At 53.7% G+C, this 19,108-nt stretch overlaps 1 protein-coding gene across 1 annotated transcript; it reads right to left on the reverse strand.

Annotated features, from left to right (window-relative positions):
- Positions 1–1,126: 1,126 nt before the first annotated feature.
- LOC123363558 (maestro heat-like repeat-containing protein family member 7) lies at positions 1,127–8,413 on the reverse strand. Its single transcript, XM_045004684.1, has 9 exons — positions 8,179–8,413; positions 7,418–7,484; positions 6,497–6,600; positions 6,015–6,137; positions 4,641–5,198; positions 3,934–4,029; positions 3,199–3,303; positions 2,615–2,750; positions 1,127–1,277 (listed from the first exon to the last, which is right to left on the reverse strand). Exons 5-9 carry the CDS (start codon positions 4,653–4,655, stop codon positions 1,255–1,257), a joined length of 375 nt encoding a protein of 124 aa, XP_044860619.1. The 5' UTR covers positions 4,656–5,198; positions 6,015–6,137; positions 6,497–6,600; positions 7,418–7,484; positions 8,179–8,413; the 3' UTR covers positions 1,127–1,254.
- Between the last annotated feature and the right edge of the window lie 10,695 nt (positions 8,414–19,108).

Below are 19,108 nucleotides of genomic sequence, written 5' to 3' on the forward strand. Positions count from 1 at the left end.
GTCCTGCTTCGCTGATGTCAGCATCTCTCTGTGAGGTCACCACCTCCCCACCACCTTTGACCAATAGGCTGAGGCCCTGGAAAAGGCCTTTGTGATGTCACTGCCACACCCACCAGTCCTCTGAAGTGCTAATGTCCTGCTGCTGGCCAGACACTTTCAATGTTTGAGCTACTCCCTGTGGATCACCCCACTCAATCAGGACCCACTCAATCAGCGTTCACTCCAGGAAGCAAGCCGGCTAGACAGTAACACACCAGAGGCTGCTCCCAATGCTACACTCAGTTTTTCCAACGTTCGTAGACTTTATGGCCAGAAGAGACCTTTAGAGCATCTATTCTAACCCCCCGCATATCACAGGCTTCCTGTATAGCACAATAGCTACTTTTGGGGCAAACACATTCCAGAAAGGCATCTAGTCTTCATTAAATGACATCAAGAGATGGAGAATCCACCACTTTCCCTTTTAGGGAGTCCCAGGGGGCTCCACTTCCCCTTCCACTAACTCCCCATTTACAGTGAGCCAGAGCAGTACCTGCAGCAGGGAGCAGAGGAGGTTGGCCAGGGAGGGGGCTCTAGCAGGGAGGGCAGGAGGGATTCTGGCAGCAGTAAAGTGGGTTGCAAGGAGGTTGAGTTCTTGCCCCAAGTCATCCCACACACTAATGCTGAAGCCACAGGATAGCAGCCCTGGTGAATGGGGCAGATTAGCAGCCCTGCTGACTGAATCCTCCCCTTTTCTCTAGGTGGTGGCCTGGTTGACATGGACACTAGGCCACTGGGAACTGAGTGAGGCCCTGTGGGACAGGAGAGGCTCGCAGAGGGCTCACTTAGGGGATTCGTCTGCTCTTCCCAAGAGCGAAAGCACTGTGCCCTAAGAACATAAGTCCATGAGGAGGTAATGCTTCTCATTAATTAGTCTTGCTAAAGAGCTGCGTTGGAGCTGCTCTGGGGACAAGCTGGTTTCCTCCTGCTCATGGAGGTGAATTCATCTCCCTTCCCAGTAGCACCTGCTCTCCCTCTCATTCCCCACCAGGCTCCTTGCCGCCAGGCCAGCGAATGGCGATAGGATGGCAATGAGGCCTGGGCCCCGCCCCAATCTCCTGAGTCTAATGTAGCTGCTTACCTTGTCCCCCATCAGCTGATGGGCTTCCCCCAGGAGGAAGTAGGGGAGGAGCAGCCCAGCCTAGCTGACACGCAGCCGGAGGTCGTGGATGGCCAGCACTGCCCTCCGTCCGGAGGAAAAATCTTCTCTGCCTCTCAGAGAAGAACTTGCTGAAGACCTAAAACAAAAAGGATGTGAGGCATCAGCAGATTGCCCAAGGCCAGGCTCCAAATCCTGGGGCTAGAACGGCATCTCCCTATAGTGGCCACAGGTGGCAGCCACTGCAGGGGACCCAGCCACCCCCACTCCCTGAGCTGTCTCATGCCCTGGTAGAATGTCATAAGAACATAAGAACATAAGAAAGGCCGTACCGGGTCAGACCAAAGGTCCATCTAGCCCAGTATCTGTCTACCGACAGTGGCCAATGCCAGGTGCCCCTGAGGGAGTGAACCTAAAAGGCAACGATCAAGTGATCTCTCTCCTGCCATCCATCTCCATCCTCTGACAAACAGAGGCTAGGGACACCATTCTTACCCATCCTGGCTAATAGCCATTTATGGACTTAGCCACCATGAATTTATCCAGTCCCCTTTTAAACATTGTTATAGTCCTAGCCTTCACAACCTCCTCAGGTAAGGAGTTCCACAAGTTGACTGTGCGCTGCGTGAAGAAGAACTTCCTTTTATTTGTTTTAAACCTGCTGCCTATTAATTTCATTTGGTGACCCCTAGTTCTTGTATTATGGGAATAAGTAAATAACTTTTCCTTATCCACTTTCTCAACATCACTCATGATTATTATATACCTCTATCATGTCCCCCCTTAGTCTTCTCTTTTCCAAACTGAAGAGTCCTAGCCTCTTTAATCTTTCCTCATATGGGACCCTCTCTAAACCCCTAATCATTTTAGTTGCTCTTTTCTGAACCTTTTCTAGTGCTAGAATATCTTTTTTGAGGTGAGGAGACCACATCTGTACACAGTATTCGAGATGTGGGCGTACCATGGATTTATATAAGGGCAATAATATATTCTCAGTCTTATTCTCTATCCCCTTTTTAATGATTCCTAACATCCTGTTTGCTTTTTTGACCGCCTCTGCACACTGCGTGGACATCTTCAGAGAACTATCCACGATAACTCCAAGATCTTTTTCCTGACTTTTTCCTGTCCTGTCCTTACTTCCCCCACCCTGGCCGTGTTCCTGTGGCTCAGGAGCCTGCTGTCCCAATACCACAACTCATCAGCCTCCTGGATGGTCAGCCCTGGAAAAGAGACACACACATGCATTTGGCATTCTGGTTGCAGTGCCTGTGTCCTTCCAATCCCATTGGTGGCTGCACAGTGGGCAGAGTCCTCGCTGCGTGCCTGGCCCAACAGAATTGCAGGGGAGGGGTGTAGAACAGAGAAAGAGACAGAGAAAGACTCATCCTCCAGCTGGGGTCAGTCTGAGAGAAATTGCCTGGGATCCCAGTCTCACTCTTCTATTGGGTGTCATTTCCCAGCTGGGTTCCTTACCCCTCTGGTGCAGCAGCAGCTGGTAGAGGCAGTAAAGCCCCTCCCTGGCCTGCCGGCTGAGGTCCTTGCCTGGGTCACTGATGAACAGAGCCAGCTGTGCCACATGGTGACCCAGCCTGGGGAATTCTGCGGAGTTCTAATGGAAGGGAGAGAGAGAGGGGACTCCATCAGCATTTTCCTGTCAGATCCCAGTTCCTCCTGGGCCAGGACTCTCTTTTTCCCCTCAGCCGCTCTGCGGGAGATGCTAGAGGATAGAAGCTAGAGCTAGATCCTTAATTTCCTCTGCCCCCAAGGGAGCCTGGAGAACAGGGATGTGGGCAGGGCCCTCCAGGAGGACTTGCTTCCCCAGCTGCTCCAGGATGACAGGGAGGCATGAACCTGGAGCATGAGCCCCTAAAAGCCCAATCACCACTTAACCAGGACAAGAAGAACTTGACTCAAGCCAAGCTCATTCCCTGCTCTGCCTCTGGCTCCCCAAGAGGAATACTCCTAACCCACAGCCCCTGCAGCAGCAGATCCTACAGCCAGTTGGAGCCAGCCCGCCTATGCCTGGAGTCAGGAAGCTGGGGTCAAAGGTCACTTACGTCAAACTCAGGAAGGGTGATGGTGTATCTGAGCAGGGCCGTGCTGCTCCTAATGGCCCTGGCTCTCTCCTGTGACACCCTGGACACAATCCAGTAGTTAATTTGCTGTGGGGAAAGAAGGCAATGGGCAGGTGCATGTGTTGTGTTAATGAGACCCTCCCCAAACTCAGGGGGCTGAGACATTGTGTGTATGGTGGAATATCTGATTCATTGATTGCAGAGCTTTAGAAGGAGATTGTTCCCCCCAGGACGATGCTTCTATTCTGCAGGTCACAACTTGTCATTGTCTCTCCAGATTGGGACAATGCTCGGTGTTGGGGCTGGTCCCATCCTCCCTGAACTCCTGATTCCTGAACAGCTCACCAGGAAGGAGACAGACCCCTCCCCCCTCCCTGGCTCTCAAGTCCTTGGTGGGTGAAGGGTCCTTCTGTTTCTCTAGGAAGGAGCCTGTGGCTCTTCCCTGAGGACCATCTTCTGCATTTCATAGGAGGGGTTCAGACTCTCACTCCCCAAGCCAGCCAGAGTCCCTGTGGTTAGTGCTCAACAGAACCAGGCAGAGCTCTGGCTTGAAGTCCCAGCTCCTTCCTCTGTCCTTCAAGGAGGAAGGGCCTGACACTGCATTGCACTCACTGCCCCGACCGAGGACGGGCCACTTGGGACCTAGCCAGGAGGATAGACCGGAAAATGGATCTAAGAGTTAAGGTAAAATTGCCCCATCCCTCTCATCGGGCTCACCTTCAAGATGTAGTGGAGCCTGTCAGTGTCTGGGGACTCTGCCAGCAGGTTCCCAAGCATGGTGTCCAGGAGGTCTGGCAAGACCCTATGCAGATCCTGCAAAGCAAGGGAGAGCCATGGGTCAGAGTTAAGGAAAGTGGGGCTACACCTACCACAGGATGGGAAGAGGGGTGTGGCGGGTTTTGTACCTCATCAACCCCTTTGATTCAAGAGGGAGAAAGAGAGGTTAACCCCGCCTCCCTGTATCTACGTCGGTCTTACTACTTCCCCGGTAGTCAGGGCTGTACGGCCCAATGGCCAGAGTCTCTCTACACCCTCTTCCCTGGGTCAGGTAGTGCGGCCCAGCGGCCGGAGTTTCTATAGTGTGTTCCTAAGGCAGTGTGGCCTAATGGCCAGAATCTCTCTAAATTCTTCTCCCATTGGGGGATAGCATGGCCCAGCGGCCAGAGTTCATCTACCTCATCTGGGGTGAGAGAGGGGTGGGTGAACTACATCATCCCCCAAAAGGAGGGAGGGGGGTAGATACCCCCAGTAGGGGAGGCTGGGCCCACTCGACTTCACCGGGCTCCGACCCAGGGCTCTGTCAGTGATGGCATGATCCACCACAAGTCAGCGGGGAATACTACCACAATACGCTGCCCTCATAATGGTGGGATACCACTCCTTTCCCTTCCATGGGTCACTTCCTACCAGTCCTCCAAACGTACCAGTTCTTGTGGCATCAGGGTTTTCAGGATCCTCAGCACCCGATGCTCCCTGGAATTCCCACAGCTGCCAGTCTCTGGGCCCGCTTCCTGGCTCCTCAGCTCCCTCCTTCCTTGCAACTGCTCCTGGGCTGCAGCTTCTGCAGAGCATCCTTCTTCCTGAGCTGCCAGCCCGAACTAAGCAGTTCTGCAGGCTTTTATGTTTGACTCCCGGTTGGAGCATGCGCAGCAGAGCCTCACGGGCATGGCTTCCTCTGTCAGCAGGGAAGGGTTAACTCTCTCAGTCCCAGTGCGGGGCCAGTCCGTCCCGTCACAAGGGGTCTCTGGGAAGCACTGGTGAGACCTCCAAACACATATCCTGGCCTCTGTAATTCACATCCCACTGCAGGCAATTAAAAATGATTTGTGGCAGGTTGACAGCTTGCTCTTCAAACCATGACTTTAGCATGATCTACCTGGACTTGGGTGGTGTCCTTCTCCGTGCCCAGGGTGAAGATGGCATGCAGGGCAGCTCGAAGGAGGTGGGTCTCCAGTTCTGGCTCCAGGGCAGGTGTCATGGTGCTGGCAAGAGACAGGAGCCGCTATTAGACTGTGCAATGCAGGGGTGGGACTGGCAGCAGTGCGGACGTGAAACTGCAGGGAAATAGGCAGAGGCTGGCGAGAATGGAAACAGGCACCGAGCCAGGGAATGACAAGGCCAAGGTTTCCCACACAGACAGTGGCAGGACAGGGATAGCACCTGTTCCCTGGACCCTGCTGCCCCTCCTCTATCTGATCCTGGGAGTGAGCCTCTCCCCTAAGCCATTGCAATGTTACTGGAGCGAGAAGAACAGCCCAGCCAGGAGAGAGGGAACCTTACCTCCACCTCTGCCACAGGAGCCACCCTTGGGAGTTGACCTGGGAGCAGGAGGGGCAGTGACTCCCAGCCCTGTGACTGAGCAGCACCAGGGTTAGGGGAACCAGGCGGGAGGGTCTCGGTACCTGAGGTTGCTCACAGTAATCAGGGAGTTAGCGAGGACGCCGCCTAGTGGAGAGTTATCAGGCAGCTCCTCAATGAGCTCCTGTGAGACCCAAAGGAAACAAAGGAGTCTGTAGATTCGGGCCTCACTAACTCCTCCCAGTGAGGAGATTACCCAGTCAGCACCGCACACAGCCAGCAGGATCCACCCACCTGCCTCCCGCTCCTCCGATTCCTACCCACTAGTGACCAAGCTCAGAATCTATCTCGTTTCTTCTCCCCAATCTTCAGCTCCAGCAATCCCTGCCCTCAGCTGCCCCTCCAGCACCAGCCATCCCCCATCCACTGGCCTGGGGAGACCCCTGCCCATCCCATGTCTCTGTCCTCCCTCCAGCTGCCCATCACCATGTCTCACTCACCACAATCCTCTCCGTCACAGCCGCCTTGCAGAAGTGTGGGTCCAGCATGTCCTGCCCTCTCTGTTGTGCAGTGAGACACGCGGGGTGGATGGTGTGCTGAAACATGAGATGCTGGGCTTCATCCTGCATCCACCAGGAGTGGGGTTAGGAGAGGGAGAGCCAGTTAGCCAGGGAACTCCCTACCCCAACCACACCAGCTGCAGGACTCAGGCTTGAATGGGAGTTAGTGGGGACCCACCCATTGTTCAAATCACCCACAACCCCTACACAAGCAGGGTCAGGAACTGGGACAGTGTCGGGGGGGGGAAGAGACCCTGGCTGGTGTGTGACAAACACCCCCAGCTTGGGGGTCCCAGATCATGGAGGAGATAGGTCCCCATTGGGGTGGAGGATCATTGGGGACAAGACCCTCTGCAGGGGGTCGTGATGCTGGGAAGGGGCAGGACAATCTCGGCTCCAGCACAGCTGGAAAACGTTTGTACCTTTTCTCAGCCCTGGAGCTGCTCTCGGATGTTCTTGAGAGCAGTCTCCTCTGTGGCCATGTCCACCCATTCCTCCTCCTCGTCCTCTGAGTCCATGGCCGTCCCTGCACCAGGGAGAGAAGGGGACAGGGTGATCCCTGCTGCCACTCGGGGGAAGGACAGGGACATGGTGGGGCAATGTGCCCCCTTCCCACCCCTGGGACCTAGGGCAGATTGGGCCAAACACTCCCGCCACTCAATGATGCCTTCAGCCCACAACTCCTTCAGAAGCCCATTGCAAAGACACCCCCTCACACACTGTCCTGGACTCCCTGGGAGGTGCCTGCCCCCGCAACTGGAGCACCAAGGACCAAAGTGGAAGCACCTAGTGTCAGTGGGGTTCATGTGGCTCAGGCCAGACCCCTGGGCTGAGGACCCGCCCCCATAGACTGGTCGAGTGCCTGGGCCAGGGTGTTCACAGCCCCCTCCTCACCCCTCCCTGAGCCCAGTCTGGCCCCTCACCTGGAGCAAAGCAGCGGCGCCCATTGGCCTCACTGCTGCCTGAGTCCCAGGCGCTGCTGCTATCCCATGGGAAGTGGGCTGAGCTGCTGGTGCTGGGATACGGATCCTCCACCTCCTGCCCTGGGGAGGCTGGAAGGTCCTCAGTGACCGGGCAGGGCGATGCCTCCTGCTGGAATCAGGTCTGGGCTGCTGGGGCCGGTGCTACTCACACAACAAGCCCCAGAGCCACCCTGCCCGGCTTCCCTCCTGGGCTGGGTCCTGCCGGCCCAGTTGCATCCTGGGCCAGCTCCATTTCGGCCTGGCTGGTGCCTCTCCCACCTCGGCCCCTGTGCCGGGAGCGGGTATCCTCTTGCCAGAAGGCTGGGCACTTCCACCTCCTGGCCTGGCCGGGAGCTCCAGGGGAAGATGGCAGCTGCTTACCTCAGGCTCTGGGGCCACCTGCAGAGCCTTCTTCCTGAACATCCTCAGGAGCCTGGACATCCTGGAACTGAGCAAGGAGCAGGCGTGAGTCTGGGGTCAAGGCAGCCTCTCACTAACGGGCCTTTTTGTTCCCTCCCCATCCCTGCCCCAGCCAGAGCAGCTCCTCCTCCCCGCACAGGGGTGCAGGCAGTGCAAGCTACACACATGGGCAGGGGTTCATTGGATGATCTGCTCCCAACATTCCCCTTCGTCATCCCTGGTGCTGCAATAACTGGGGAGTCTCATCCTTTTCGAGCACTGGGGTCAGTCACAAAGACCATTGGTCACTTTGGACAAGCAGCTCCCTCCTGCCATCCCAGGCCACACTCCCCGCTCCCAGGCTAGAGAAGGAACAGAACCCAGGAGCCTGGACTTCTCCTGGCAAACTATTTCCCACGTCAAAGTCCCTAGGCATAGCAAGCCCAGGGCCCCCTCGTTTCCCATTGACTTCCATGCTCGGCAGCTCACAAGGTCTGGCCCAGCTCAGAGACTTTCAGCCTGGGGAACAGTCTCCCACAAGGGAAGGGCTGGGAGCCCCATTGTTGGGACATTTCCAAACACACTGGAGACGGCTCTGGAGAAGCCCCTCCCCGGTCTGAGAGTGAGGGGCCCCTGGCGGCAGTTTTCAAATCGAATCTCCTTTGGGAGAGATTCTCTCCCCCTCTTTCTGCCTCTCCCCAGACAGACAGGGAAAGCCACCGAGGAACCCTAATGCCACTCACTTGCTCTGGGTGATGGAGCGATGGAGGGTGAATGTTCAGGGTTGCCAGCTGTCCCTGGCCCTCCTCCTCACTCTCCAAGCCCAAGGCAGGCTGGAGAGGGTGGTGACCTGAGGAATTACCCTGCCCAGCCAGCAGGCAGGGTGATGACACTGGGTGATCGACTGGCTGTGAAAACAAGAGTCTGTCTTATTGACAAGGAATGGGGAAACTCAGCCAGTAGCAGGGGGTGCAGAACACTGCCCTAGTGCAGGGGTGACAGTGCCTCCCAGCTCCTGACATCCCAGCACTTTGCACACCTCTCTGGAGCCTCCCAACCCCCTTGGGTTGTAGGGACTTGACCCCAACCCTACTGATGAGAAACAGGCCTGGGGAGGGGAAACAACTGGCTCAGTGTTGTTGTTGATAACTAAAAGTAAGAAATACAAAATGGAGTCTGTGACATGTGACTTCAGGATTCAATCCTTGTTTACCTCAGGGGCACTGACTCAGAACTAGCCCCAACTGGTTAGAAAAGACGGTTACTCACCTTTGTAACTGTTGTTCTTCGAGATGTGTTGCTCATATCCATTCCAATTAGGTGTGTGCGTGCTGCGTGCACGTTCGTCGGAATATTTTTACCCTAGCAACACTCGGTGGGTCGGCTGGGCGCCCCCTGGAGTGGCGCCGCTATGGCGCCGGATATATACCCCTGCCGACCCATCCGCCCCTCAGTTCCTTCTTGCCGGCTACTCCGACAGTGGGGAAGGAGGGCAGGTTTGGAATGGATATGAGCAACACATCTCGAAGTACAACAGTTACAAAGGTGAGTAACCGTCTTTTCTTCTTCGAGTGCTTGCTCATATCGATTCCAGTTAGGTGATTCCCTAGCCTTACCTAGGCGGTGGGGTCAGAGTGAGATGTTGCAGAATGCAAAACTGCTGAGCCAAAGGCTGCATCATCTCTGGACTGTTGAACCAGAGCATAATGTGAAGCAAAGGTGTGGACCGAAGACCAGGTAGCTGCACGACATATCTCCTGGATAGGTACACAAGCCAGGAAGGTGGCAGATGAAGCCTGAGCCCTGGTAGAATGTGCAGTGAGGCGGCTCGAGGGTACATGAGCCAAGTCGTAACAAGTACGGATACACGCCGTTACCCACGACGAGATTCTCTGGGATGAGACAGGTAGACCCTTCATTCGGTCTGCTACTGCGACGAAGAGCTAGGCCGTTTTACAAAATGATTTTGTCCGCTCGATATAAAAAGCGAGCACTCTACAGACGTCCAGGGAGTGCAATTGTTGCTCCCGTCATGATGAGTGTGGCTTTGGGAAGAAGACCGGAAGGAAGATGTCCTGGTTGACATGAAATGCCAAAACCACATTAGGGAGGAATGCCGGGTGTGGCCGTAACTGCACCTTGTCCTTGTGGAACACAGTATATGGTGGGTGCACCGTTAGAGCACGAAGCTCGGAAACTCATCTGGCCGATGTAATGGCTACAAGAAAAGCTGTCTTCCAGGACAGGTATAGCAACGAGCATGTTGCCAACGGCTCAAATGGGGGAGACATAAGCCTGGTTAGAACCAAGTTGAGGTCCCATGTTGGGGCGGGGCGTCGTACTTGTGGGTATAGGCGCTCCAGGCCCTTGAGAAATCTTTAGACCATAGGGTGTGAGAACACAGAGCGGCCACTCTCCCCTGGATGGAAGATAGAGATGGCCGCGAAGTGCACCCTCAATGAAGATATTGCCAGGTCCTCCTGTTTGAGAGACCAGAGATAGTCCAAGATGGTAGGGATCGAGGCCTCAGTGGGGATAACGCTGTGTGTCCCGCACCAGTAGGAGAAACGCTTCCATTTGGCCAGATACGTTGACCGGGTGGAAGGCTTCCTGCTACCCAGGAGTACTTGCTGTACTGAGGCAGAACAATGCAACTCTGTCTGGTTTAGCCATGCAGCAGCCACGCCTTGAGGTGAAGGGCCTGCAGGTCTGGGTGGCGAAGTCTGCCGTGGTCCTGCGTTATGAGGTGTGGGTGGAGTGGCAGGGTAATCAGGTTGGCTAGTAACAGGTTGAGCAGCGTGGTGTACCAGTGATGCCTGGGCCACGCTGAAGTGATCAAGATTAGGTGCGCTCTGTCCCTGCGGAGTTTTAGCAGGACCTTGTGAACCAGCGGGAACGGCGGGAAGGCATAAAGCAGCTGGTTCGTCCACGGCATCAGGAATGCATCTGAGATCGACCCTGGTGAGAGGCCTTGGAAGGAGCAGAACATCTGGCATTTCCTGTTCTCGCGGGAAGCAAACAGGTCTATGTGGGGAAATCCCCACCTCTGGAAAACCGAATGAATAACATCCAGGCGTATCGACCACTCGTGGTAGAGGAATGACCTGCTCAGTTGATCTGCCAGAGTGTTCCGAACCCCTGGGAGAAAGGACGCTACCAGGTCTATCGAGTGGGCTATACAAAAGTCCCAGAGTCTGATGGTCTCCTGACAAAGGGGGGAAGATCGAGTCCCTCCCTGTTTGTTTATATAGTACATGGCTGTTGTGTTGTCCGTAAACACTGAGACACCACGGCCTTGTAAATGTTGCGAACGCCTGGCACGCTAGGCGGACTGCTCTCAGTTCTCGGACATTTATGTGCAGCGTCAGCTCCTGATGTGACCAGAGGCCTTGCATACGAAGGCTTCTGAGGTGTGCGCCCCAGCCGAGAGAAGATGCATCTGTCGTCAGGGACACTGAGGGCTGAGGCGGATGGAACGGTAGCCCTGCACACACCAGGGAGGGAGTCAGCCACCAGTCTAGAGAGCCTAGAGTGCTCGGGGGAATGGTGACTATTGTGTCTATTGAGTCTGTGCTCAGGTGGTATACCGAGTTGAGCCAAGTTTGTAACAGACGGAGGCGGAGCCTGGCGTGCTTGGTTACGAACGTGCATGCAGCCATGTGACCCAAGAGACCGAGACAAGTGCGAACCGAGGTCGTCGGGAAATTCTGCAGACCGTGGATGATTGTTGCCATTGCTTGAAACCGCGGCTGTGGTAAGCAGGCCCTGGCTAGACTGGAGTCTAGGGTCGCTCCTATGAAGTCTAACCTCTGTGTGGGAACCAGAGAGGACTTCTCTATATTGATCACCAGGCCTAGATGAGTGAATAGGTCCCTGACGATGCCCACATGCTGGGTGACTTGTCTCTCGGAGGTCCCCCGGATGAGCCAATCGTCCAGATACGGAAACAAGTGTATCCGACATCGGCGGAGATATGCGGCGACCACGGCCATGCACTTCGTGAATACCCTTGGGGCTGTGGAAAGTCCGAAAGGCAGGACTGTGAACTGGAAGTGCTGATGGTCGGCTATGAAGTGGAGGTACCTCCTGTGCGGAGGAAAAATGGCGATATGAAAATATGCGTCCTTCATATCGAGGGCGGCATACCAATCTCCAGGATCCAAGGACGGGATAATGGTCCCCAGGGATACCATATGGAACTTCAACTTTACCATAAACTGGTTGAGTCCTTGCAGGTCTAGGATGGGTCTGAGACCACCCTTCGACTTGGGGATTAGGAAATAACGGGAGTAAAACCCCTTGCCCTTTTCATTCTTTGGCACCTCCTCTATAGCCCCCATGGCGAGGAGTGATCGCACCTCTTGCAAGAGGAATTGCTCGTGAGAGGGGTCCCTGAAGAGGGACGGGGTGGGAGGGTGGGGTTGAAACAAATTGGAGGTGATATCCATATTCCACCGTGCGTAGGACCCAGAGATCCGAAGTCAACTGGGACCACGCCAGGAGGAAGTAGGAGAGACGGTTGGAGAAGGGAGGAGAAGGATCCTGGTCTGTAACTGGTACGCCATCCTCGGGCGCACCTTCAAAAGTTAGATTTTCGTCCCGCTGGTGGTTTCGAGGGACCTTGATTTTGGCCCCTTTGGGGTCCTGACTGGCGTCTACGCCGACCTCGTCCGCGCCATCTGTCAAAGTCCTGTCTGTGTCTAGGCACAAAGTACGGGCGGGGAGGTTGGGGGCGGAAGGGCCTGTGTTGGGTCATTGGCGTGTGCATGCCTAGAGAATGCATTATGACCCTATTGTCCTTCAGGCTTTGCAGCCTAGGGTCAGTCTTCTCCGAGAAGAGGACTTTACCATCGAATGGCAAGTCCTGGATGGTGTACTGCAGCTCGGGCGGGAGGTTGGAAACCTGAAGCCATGAGATACGCCTCATGGCAACACCTGAGGCCAGAGTCCTGGCTGCTGAGTCGGCTGCATCGAGCGAGGCTTGGAGGGAAGTTCTGGCCACCTTTTTTCCTTCCTCCAAGAAGGCCACAAACTCCTGGCGGGAATCCTGAGGGAGTAGTTCTGTAAATTTCCCCACCTCCGCCCATGTTTTGTAACTATAGTGGCTGAGGAGGGCTTGTTGATTCGCCACCCGGAGCTGTAAGGCACCTGCCGAGTACACTTTACGTCCGAGCAGGTCCATTCGCCTAGCCTCCTTCGATTTTGGGGCTGCCGCCTGCTGGCCATGGCGTTCCCTCTCATTAACTGACTGAACAACCAGTGGGCCGGGAGGAGGATGGACATACAAATATTTGTACCCCTTAGAGGGCACCATATATTTACGCTCGACTCCCCTGGCCGTAGGTGGGATGGAGGCCGGCGATTGCCATATAGTGTCGGCATTGGCCTGGATGATGCGAATAAACGGTAGGGCCACTCTGGTGGGAGCATCTGCTGACAGAATGCTCACTACCGAGTCCTCTACCTCTGGGACCTCCTCCACCTGGGGGGAGGGATAGCTCAGTGGTTTGAGCATTGGCCTGCTAAACCCAGGGTTGTGAGTTCAATCCTTGAGGGGGCCACTTAGGGATCTGGGGAAAAAATTGGTCCTGCTAGTGAAGGCAGGGGCTGGACTAGATGACCTTCCAAGGTCCCTTCCAGTTCTAGGAGATTGGCATATCTCCAATTATTATTACCTTTATTACCTGGAGGTTCATGTTGAGTGCTACCCTCCTGAGGAGGTCCTGGTGGGCCCTCAGGTCAATTGGAGGAGGGCCCGAGGAGGATGTCCCTGCCACCGCCTCATCTGGAGAAGAGGAAGAGGAGACACCTGGGACGAGAGGGTCCTGCATGGCCACTTGCTCCTGAGCAACCTCCTGCTCCAGTGGGACCGGGGAGTCCGGTGGGTAGACTGGAGCTTCCTCCGCACCAGCTGGAGGGGGACGGCTGAGTGTCGCCTCTGGCACCCGGTGCTCTGATGGTGCCGAGCGGGACGGGACTACTGGTGCACCTTGGACCTGGTGGTACGCCCAGGGTGTCCAGAAGGACCAGTGGTGTGGGCCTAGGTCCTGGGCCTGTGCCTCTTGGAAGACCCCTGTGGGCACATCGGACTTGCGGTCCTGCGCATAATAGCTGTCCGCGCGGGACCACATTGAAGCGTGCCTGGATGGCCATGGAGGAGCGGAGAGGCCCTGAGCAGAGTCCCTGTCTCTAGCTGGCCTTGCACTACTCGGCACTGGAGACCGGTACCGGGAGGTATACCGGTACTGGGAGCGAGATCGGGACCTGCAACCGGAGCGGTGCCAGGAGGTCGACCGGGATCTCAAGGCTCGACGCCGGGAGCAGCTACGGGAATCTCAATGCCTGTAGTGGTGCCAGGAGCCGGAGCGGTGCCGAGAATAGCGGGCCGGCGAACGGGATGCTGACCGGGGCTGCAAGTGCAACCAGTACCGAAGAGGAGAACGGTGCTGGGACTGCGAGCGGCGACGGGAGCGGGAGCGCCGTCGGGACCTGGAACGTCTGCGGGACCGTGATCTTGAACGGTGCCGGTCCGCTGTGCCGACAGAGGGTGGCCGTATCAAGGCCGGCTTGCCTATAGACTGTATCACCCGCACCGGCGGTGCCGGGGGTGGAGGCAGCGTTGACTCTGTCATTGCAATGAGATCCCTCGCCATGGAGAATGTCTCCGGTGTGGACGGGATAGTAAGCTCTACCACGGGTCTAGCCGGGGAGCTGACAGGCATCGGACTCGACGGCCCTTGTGGGACTGGAATCGATGGTGCCGACGTCGTCAGTGCCGTGGCGGGTGCCGGTGCCGGGTGGTCCGACTTCGACGAGCTCTCTGGCTGCGGTGCCGGTGGCACGGAAGCAGCAGGAGTCTTAGTCTTTCTCGACCTCGGGGAGAGGGAGCGGCGTCGAGCCGGCCTCGGTGCCGGTGACGGTTGGTGCCGAGGAGCCTTGGCCATACCGGCGCGGTCCGGTGCCGAAGAGGTGCTTCTGCTCGTAGATTGACCAGCGCTCGGTGCCGAAGGCGGAGGGGTGAGAGCTGCCTCCATGAGTAGCTGCTTTAGCCTAAGGTCCCGCTCCTTTTTTGTTCTTCGCTTAAAAGCCTTGCAAATGTGGCACTTAGCTGTCAGGTGCGATTCCCCAAGGCACTTCAGACAGGAGTCGTGTGGGTCTCCTGTCGGCATCGGCTTGCGGCAGGCCGAGCACGGTTTGAAACCTGGTGAACCGGGCATGGGCCCCGGCACCGGGTGTGGGGAAGGGGCTATTCCCCGAACCCCTCTTAACTATGTTATACTAAATATACTATAAAGTGATAACTGAGTTGAACTATATAAAAAGTTTTTAACTATATACACAAGAATTAATGAGAGAACTACGAGTAGCTAGGGAAGTGGAGGTCAGCTAAGCCGCGCTCCACTGTTCCAACGACCGACATGGGCGGTAAGAAGGAACTGAGGGGCGGATGGGTCGGCAAGCGTATATATCCGGTGCCATAGCGGCGCCACTCCAGGAGGCGCCCAGCCGACCCACCGAGTGTTGCTAGGGTAAAAATCTTCCAATGAACGTGCACGCAGCGCGTGCACACCTAATTGGAAACGATATGAGCAAGCACTCAAAGAAGAACTGGATTTTCCCACCTTTGGGCTCCAGACATTCCATCTGTTTTCCCGCCCAAATCCCTGAAGGGTCTATTACCTCAGATTTACTTCAGACTTGTTTGGCATTGCCATTTTGGAACAGTCCATTTTTTCCTGCCTTGACATCTAAAAGGACTGACTCCTGTGCGAATGAAGCTGCTTTCCATCTGAGCGGCAGCCTGTGCGCGGTACAGGTCTCATCGTGCTTCCGACCATATCGACGAGAGTGACACCCATCCCGAAGACACCGGAGAAGACCTTCAACACCTACCTTATCCTGCTGCTCCATCTCCAGAAGGCTTCTCTTCCATGGAGATCACCATTCATCCATTGGACTCCTCAGAGTTCCTCCTTGACAGCTTTCCACTAGCCTGATAGTAGATGTCCTGAGCATCGCCACCACACACAACCCAGCACCTAGACGGAGTAGGAAGACATCTATTTTGTTATAGGGTATTTGTCCAAGGGAGGGATTTATCTGAGTCCGGGCTTCATGCCCCACTGAAGTCACTGTCACTATTGTTATTGTCATTGGTTCTAGTACAACCAGGCCCTCATGTCCGGTCCCCCTGCCTTTGAGAGGGAATGTACATTTCCCTAGTTTGCTTGTGAGAATGTCCTATGGGACTGTGTCAAAAGCCTTATTAACACCAAGATAGATCACGTCTACTGTTTACCCACCTCCACTAGGCCCGTAACCCTGTCAAAGGAGGAAATAGGATTGGTGTGGAAGGATTTGTTCTTGACAAATCCATGCTCACTAGTCCTAAGAACCAAATTATCCTGTAGGTGCTGACAAACTGATGGTTTAATAATGTGCTCCAGTATCTTTCCAGGTATGGAAGTGAAGCTAGCTAGTCTGTAAGTCCCAGGGTTCTCTTTGTTCCCCTTCTAAAGATAGGTCCTGTCTTGTTAATGGATGGGAAGATGTTCTTTTTTGGGGATCTCAGACGAGAACTGGGGCTCAGCACCTGGTTTGTTAAGGCCACAAGAATGGAGGCAGGCACCTCTTCTCTCCTGCTGGCAAAGAACCCCAAGTACCTAAAAGAGTGGAACTCACATCCCTGAATGGGCTTTTAAAAAAACAACCATTTCTTGTTTCCGCAGACTAGACATTTTAGCAAAGCTTAGAATTTCTTGGTGCTAAACACTGTGAAATTCCCCTTTCTCCTTCACAAAGGGCTTTTATGCCCCTTATCTCACCCAGGCTCACAACTGCCCAGAGTTCGAGAATTGTCCCTGTTCCCGTTGGACAGCTCGGGAGCCTGAGGTACAGAGAAGGGAAGTGACTTACCCAAGGGCCTACACGGCAAGGCGATGCCAGAGCCAGAAAGAGAAGCCACCAGTCCTGACTTCTGTTCTAATAGACAACAAACCTCCCGGAGCAGGAATCGAGATCGTAGCGAAATGTCATTGAAACCATTTCTGTCAGAAAATCCCATTCAGCCTAAACCAGTTTGTTTCTTGAAATCATAACAAGTGATGAAAATTCTTTGCAAAAATATTTTGTTGCAAAACAAAAGCATCTCCTGTTTGTCACAGTGTGCTAAACTGTCTCGTCACACACAAAGAAGAGACACTTAGATCTCGAAAATTAGATAAGATGCTTCAGTCTGAGCTAAGTAGTTGCTGCTCTTAACCATTTCAAAATAATAAAATACAAATAAAATCGAATATTTCAGCTATTCTATTATGTCATAATCTGATCTGAGTAAACATGATAGGACACCTCGTATTATGCTCTGCTCCTAGTGACACTCTCCAATGGATCCCCATCCTCCACCCATGGGGAGGCAGGTCGGAGCGGATAGTTATCCATACTTGAAAGAAGGAGCAGCTAACTTTTAGAAAGAATTGACTTGTCTTAGGTCGTCACACAGCCAGTCAGTGGCAGAGTTGGGAGAAGGACCTAAGAGTCATGACTTTCAAACTAACCATCACATCTTGAATTTCATCTATTGAATACAATTCTGCCACCTTAAACTAGAGTTTTCCATGCCTAGAATTCAGCTGGCACCAGATGCATTAGACTGAGCAGGTTCCAAACCTCTCGGAGGCTCTTACCTTCTAAACAGGGACGTCTGTTTTCTAGTAAAGTCAGTAAAAGGAAAGGAGAAAACTCGAAAGAGGTTCCTCCTCACGCTCACGTACGTGAACCCTAATACTCTCTAAGTCCTCAAAGAGAGATCTCAAGTAGGAGACTTGCTGAAGAAAAGCCACGGGGGTCACCGAGGTTTCCCTAGCCCTGCGCCCCTGTCCTGCCTGGCTGATGTCAGCATCTCTCTGTGAGGTCACCACCTCCCCACCACCTTTGACCAATAGGCTGAGGTCCTGCAAAAGGCCTTTGTGATGTCACTGCCACATCCACCCCTCCCCGAAGTGCTAATGACCTGCCACTGGCCAGACACTTTCAAGGTTTGAGCTACTCCCTGTGGATCACCCCACTCAATCAGTGTTTACGCTAGGAAGCAAGCCAGCTACATAGTAAAACACCAGAGGCTGCTCCCAATGCTACACTGAGTTTTTCCAAAATTAGTAGACTTTATGGCCAGAAGAAACCTTTAGAGCATCTATTCTAACCCCCTGCATATCACAGCCTTTCTGTATTGCACAATAGCTACTTTTGAGGCAAACACATTCCAGAAAGGCATCTAGTCTTCACTAAGTGACATCAAGAGATGGAGAATCCACCACTTTGCCTTTTAGTGAGTGCAAGGGGGCTCCATTTCCCCTTCCACTAGCTCCCCATTTACAGTGTGCCAGAGCAGTACCTGCAGCAGGGAGAGGGCGGGAGTTCCTCGTGGCCTCAGAGGCACAGCCCCTGCTGTACCTTAGACATCCAGCGATGACATCCTTACACACCTTCCCGGAGCCTGCTGAACTTAACAATTTCAAAATAATAAAATACAAATAAAATAGAATACTTCAGCTATTCTATTATGTCATAATCTGATCTGAGTTAACGGGATAGGACACCTTATATTATGCACTGCTCCTAGTGACACTCTCCGATGGATCCCCATCCTCCACCCACCATGAGGTAGGTAGGAGAGCATTGTTATCCCTACTTGAAAGGGGGAGAAGCTAAGGCTGAGAAAGGAGAATTGACTTGTCTTAGGTCGTCACACAGCTAGTCAGTGGCAGAGTTGGGAATAGGACACAAGAGCCCTAACTTTCAAACTAACCATTGGCTCTCGAATTTCATACATTGAATGACCTGAACAAAGTGCTCTCAAATGAGCTCCAGACCAACAACAGTTCATGAACTGCTCAGAGACAATTAATGCAGAGAAGCAGCAAAATTCATCAACCATAGGAATGGTTATGATTTATTTACTTGGTCTTAAAAGAGAACAACAAGGACCTGAGTCTCCTTTCTGTCAATAACCCCCTGCTCAGCCAATCAGGGTAGAGACTGAGGGGCGGAAGGCTGAGGGTTCTCATAGTGTGGATAAATGTAAAGTAATGCACATTGGAAAAAATAACCCCAACTATACATACAATATGATGGGGGCTAATTTAGCTACAACGAGTCAGGAAAAAGATCTTGGAGTCATCGTGGACAGTTCTCAGAAAATGTCCACGCAGTGTGCAGAGACGGTCAAAAAAGCAAACAGGATGTTAGGAATCATTAAAAAGGGGATAGAGAATAAGACTGAGAATATATTATTGCCCTTATATAAATCCATGGTACGCCCACATCTCGAATACTGTGTACAGATGTGGTCTCCTCATCTCAAAAAAGATATACTGGCACTAGAAAAGGTTCAGAAAATGGCAACTAAAATGATTAGGGGTTTGGAGTGGGTCCCATATGAGGAAAGATTAAAGAGGCTAGGACTCTTCAGCTTGGAAAAGAGGAGACTAAGGGGGGATATGATAGACGTATGTAAAATCATGAGTGGTGTGGAGAAAGTGGATAAGGAAAAGTTATTTACTTATTCCCATAATACAAGAACTAGGGGTCATCAAATGAAATTAATAGGCAGCAGGTTTAAAACAACTAAAAGGAAGTTCTTCTTCACGCAGCACACAGTCAACTTGTGGAACT

The sequence above is a fragment of the Mauremys mutica genome, chromosome 2 (genome assembly GCF_020497125.1).
Source record: "Mauremys mutica isolate MM-2020 ecotype Southern chromosome 2, ASM2049712v1, whole genome shotgun sequence".
Taxonomy (NCBI): Eukaryota; Metazoa; Chordata; order Testudines; family Geoemydidae; genus Mauremys; species Mauremys mutica.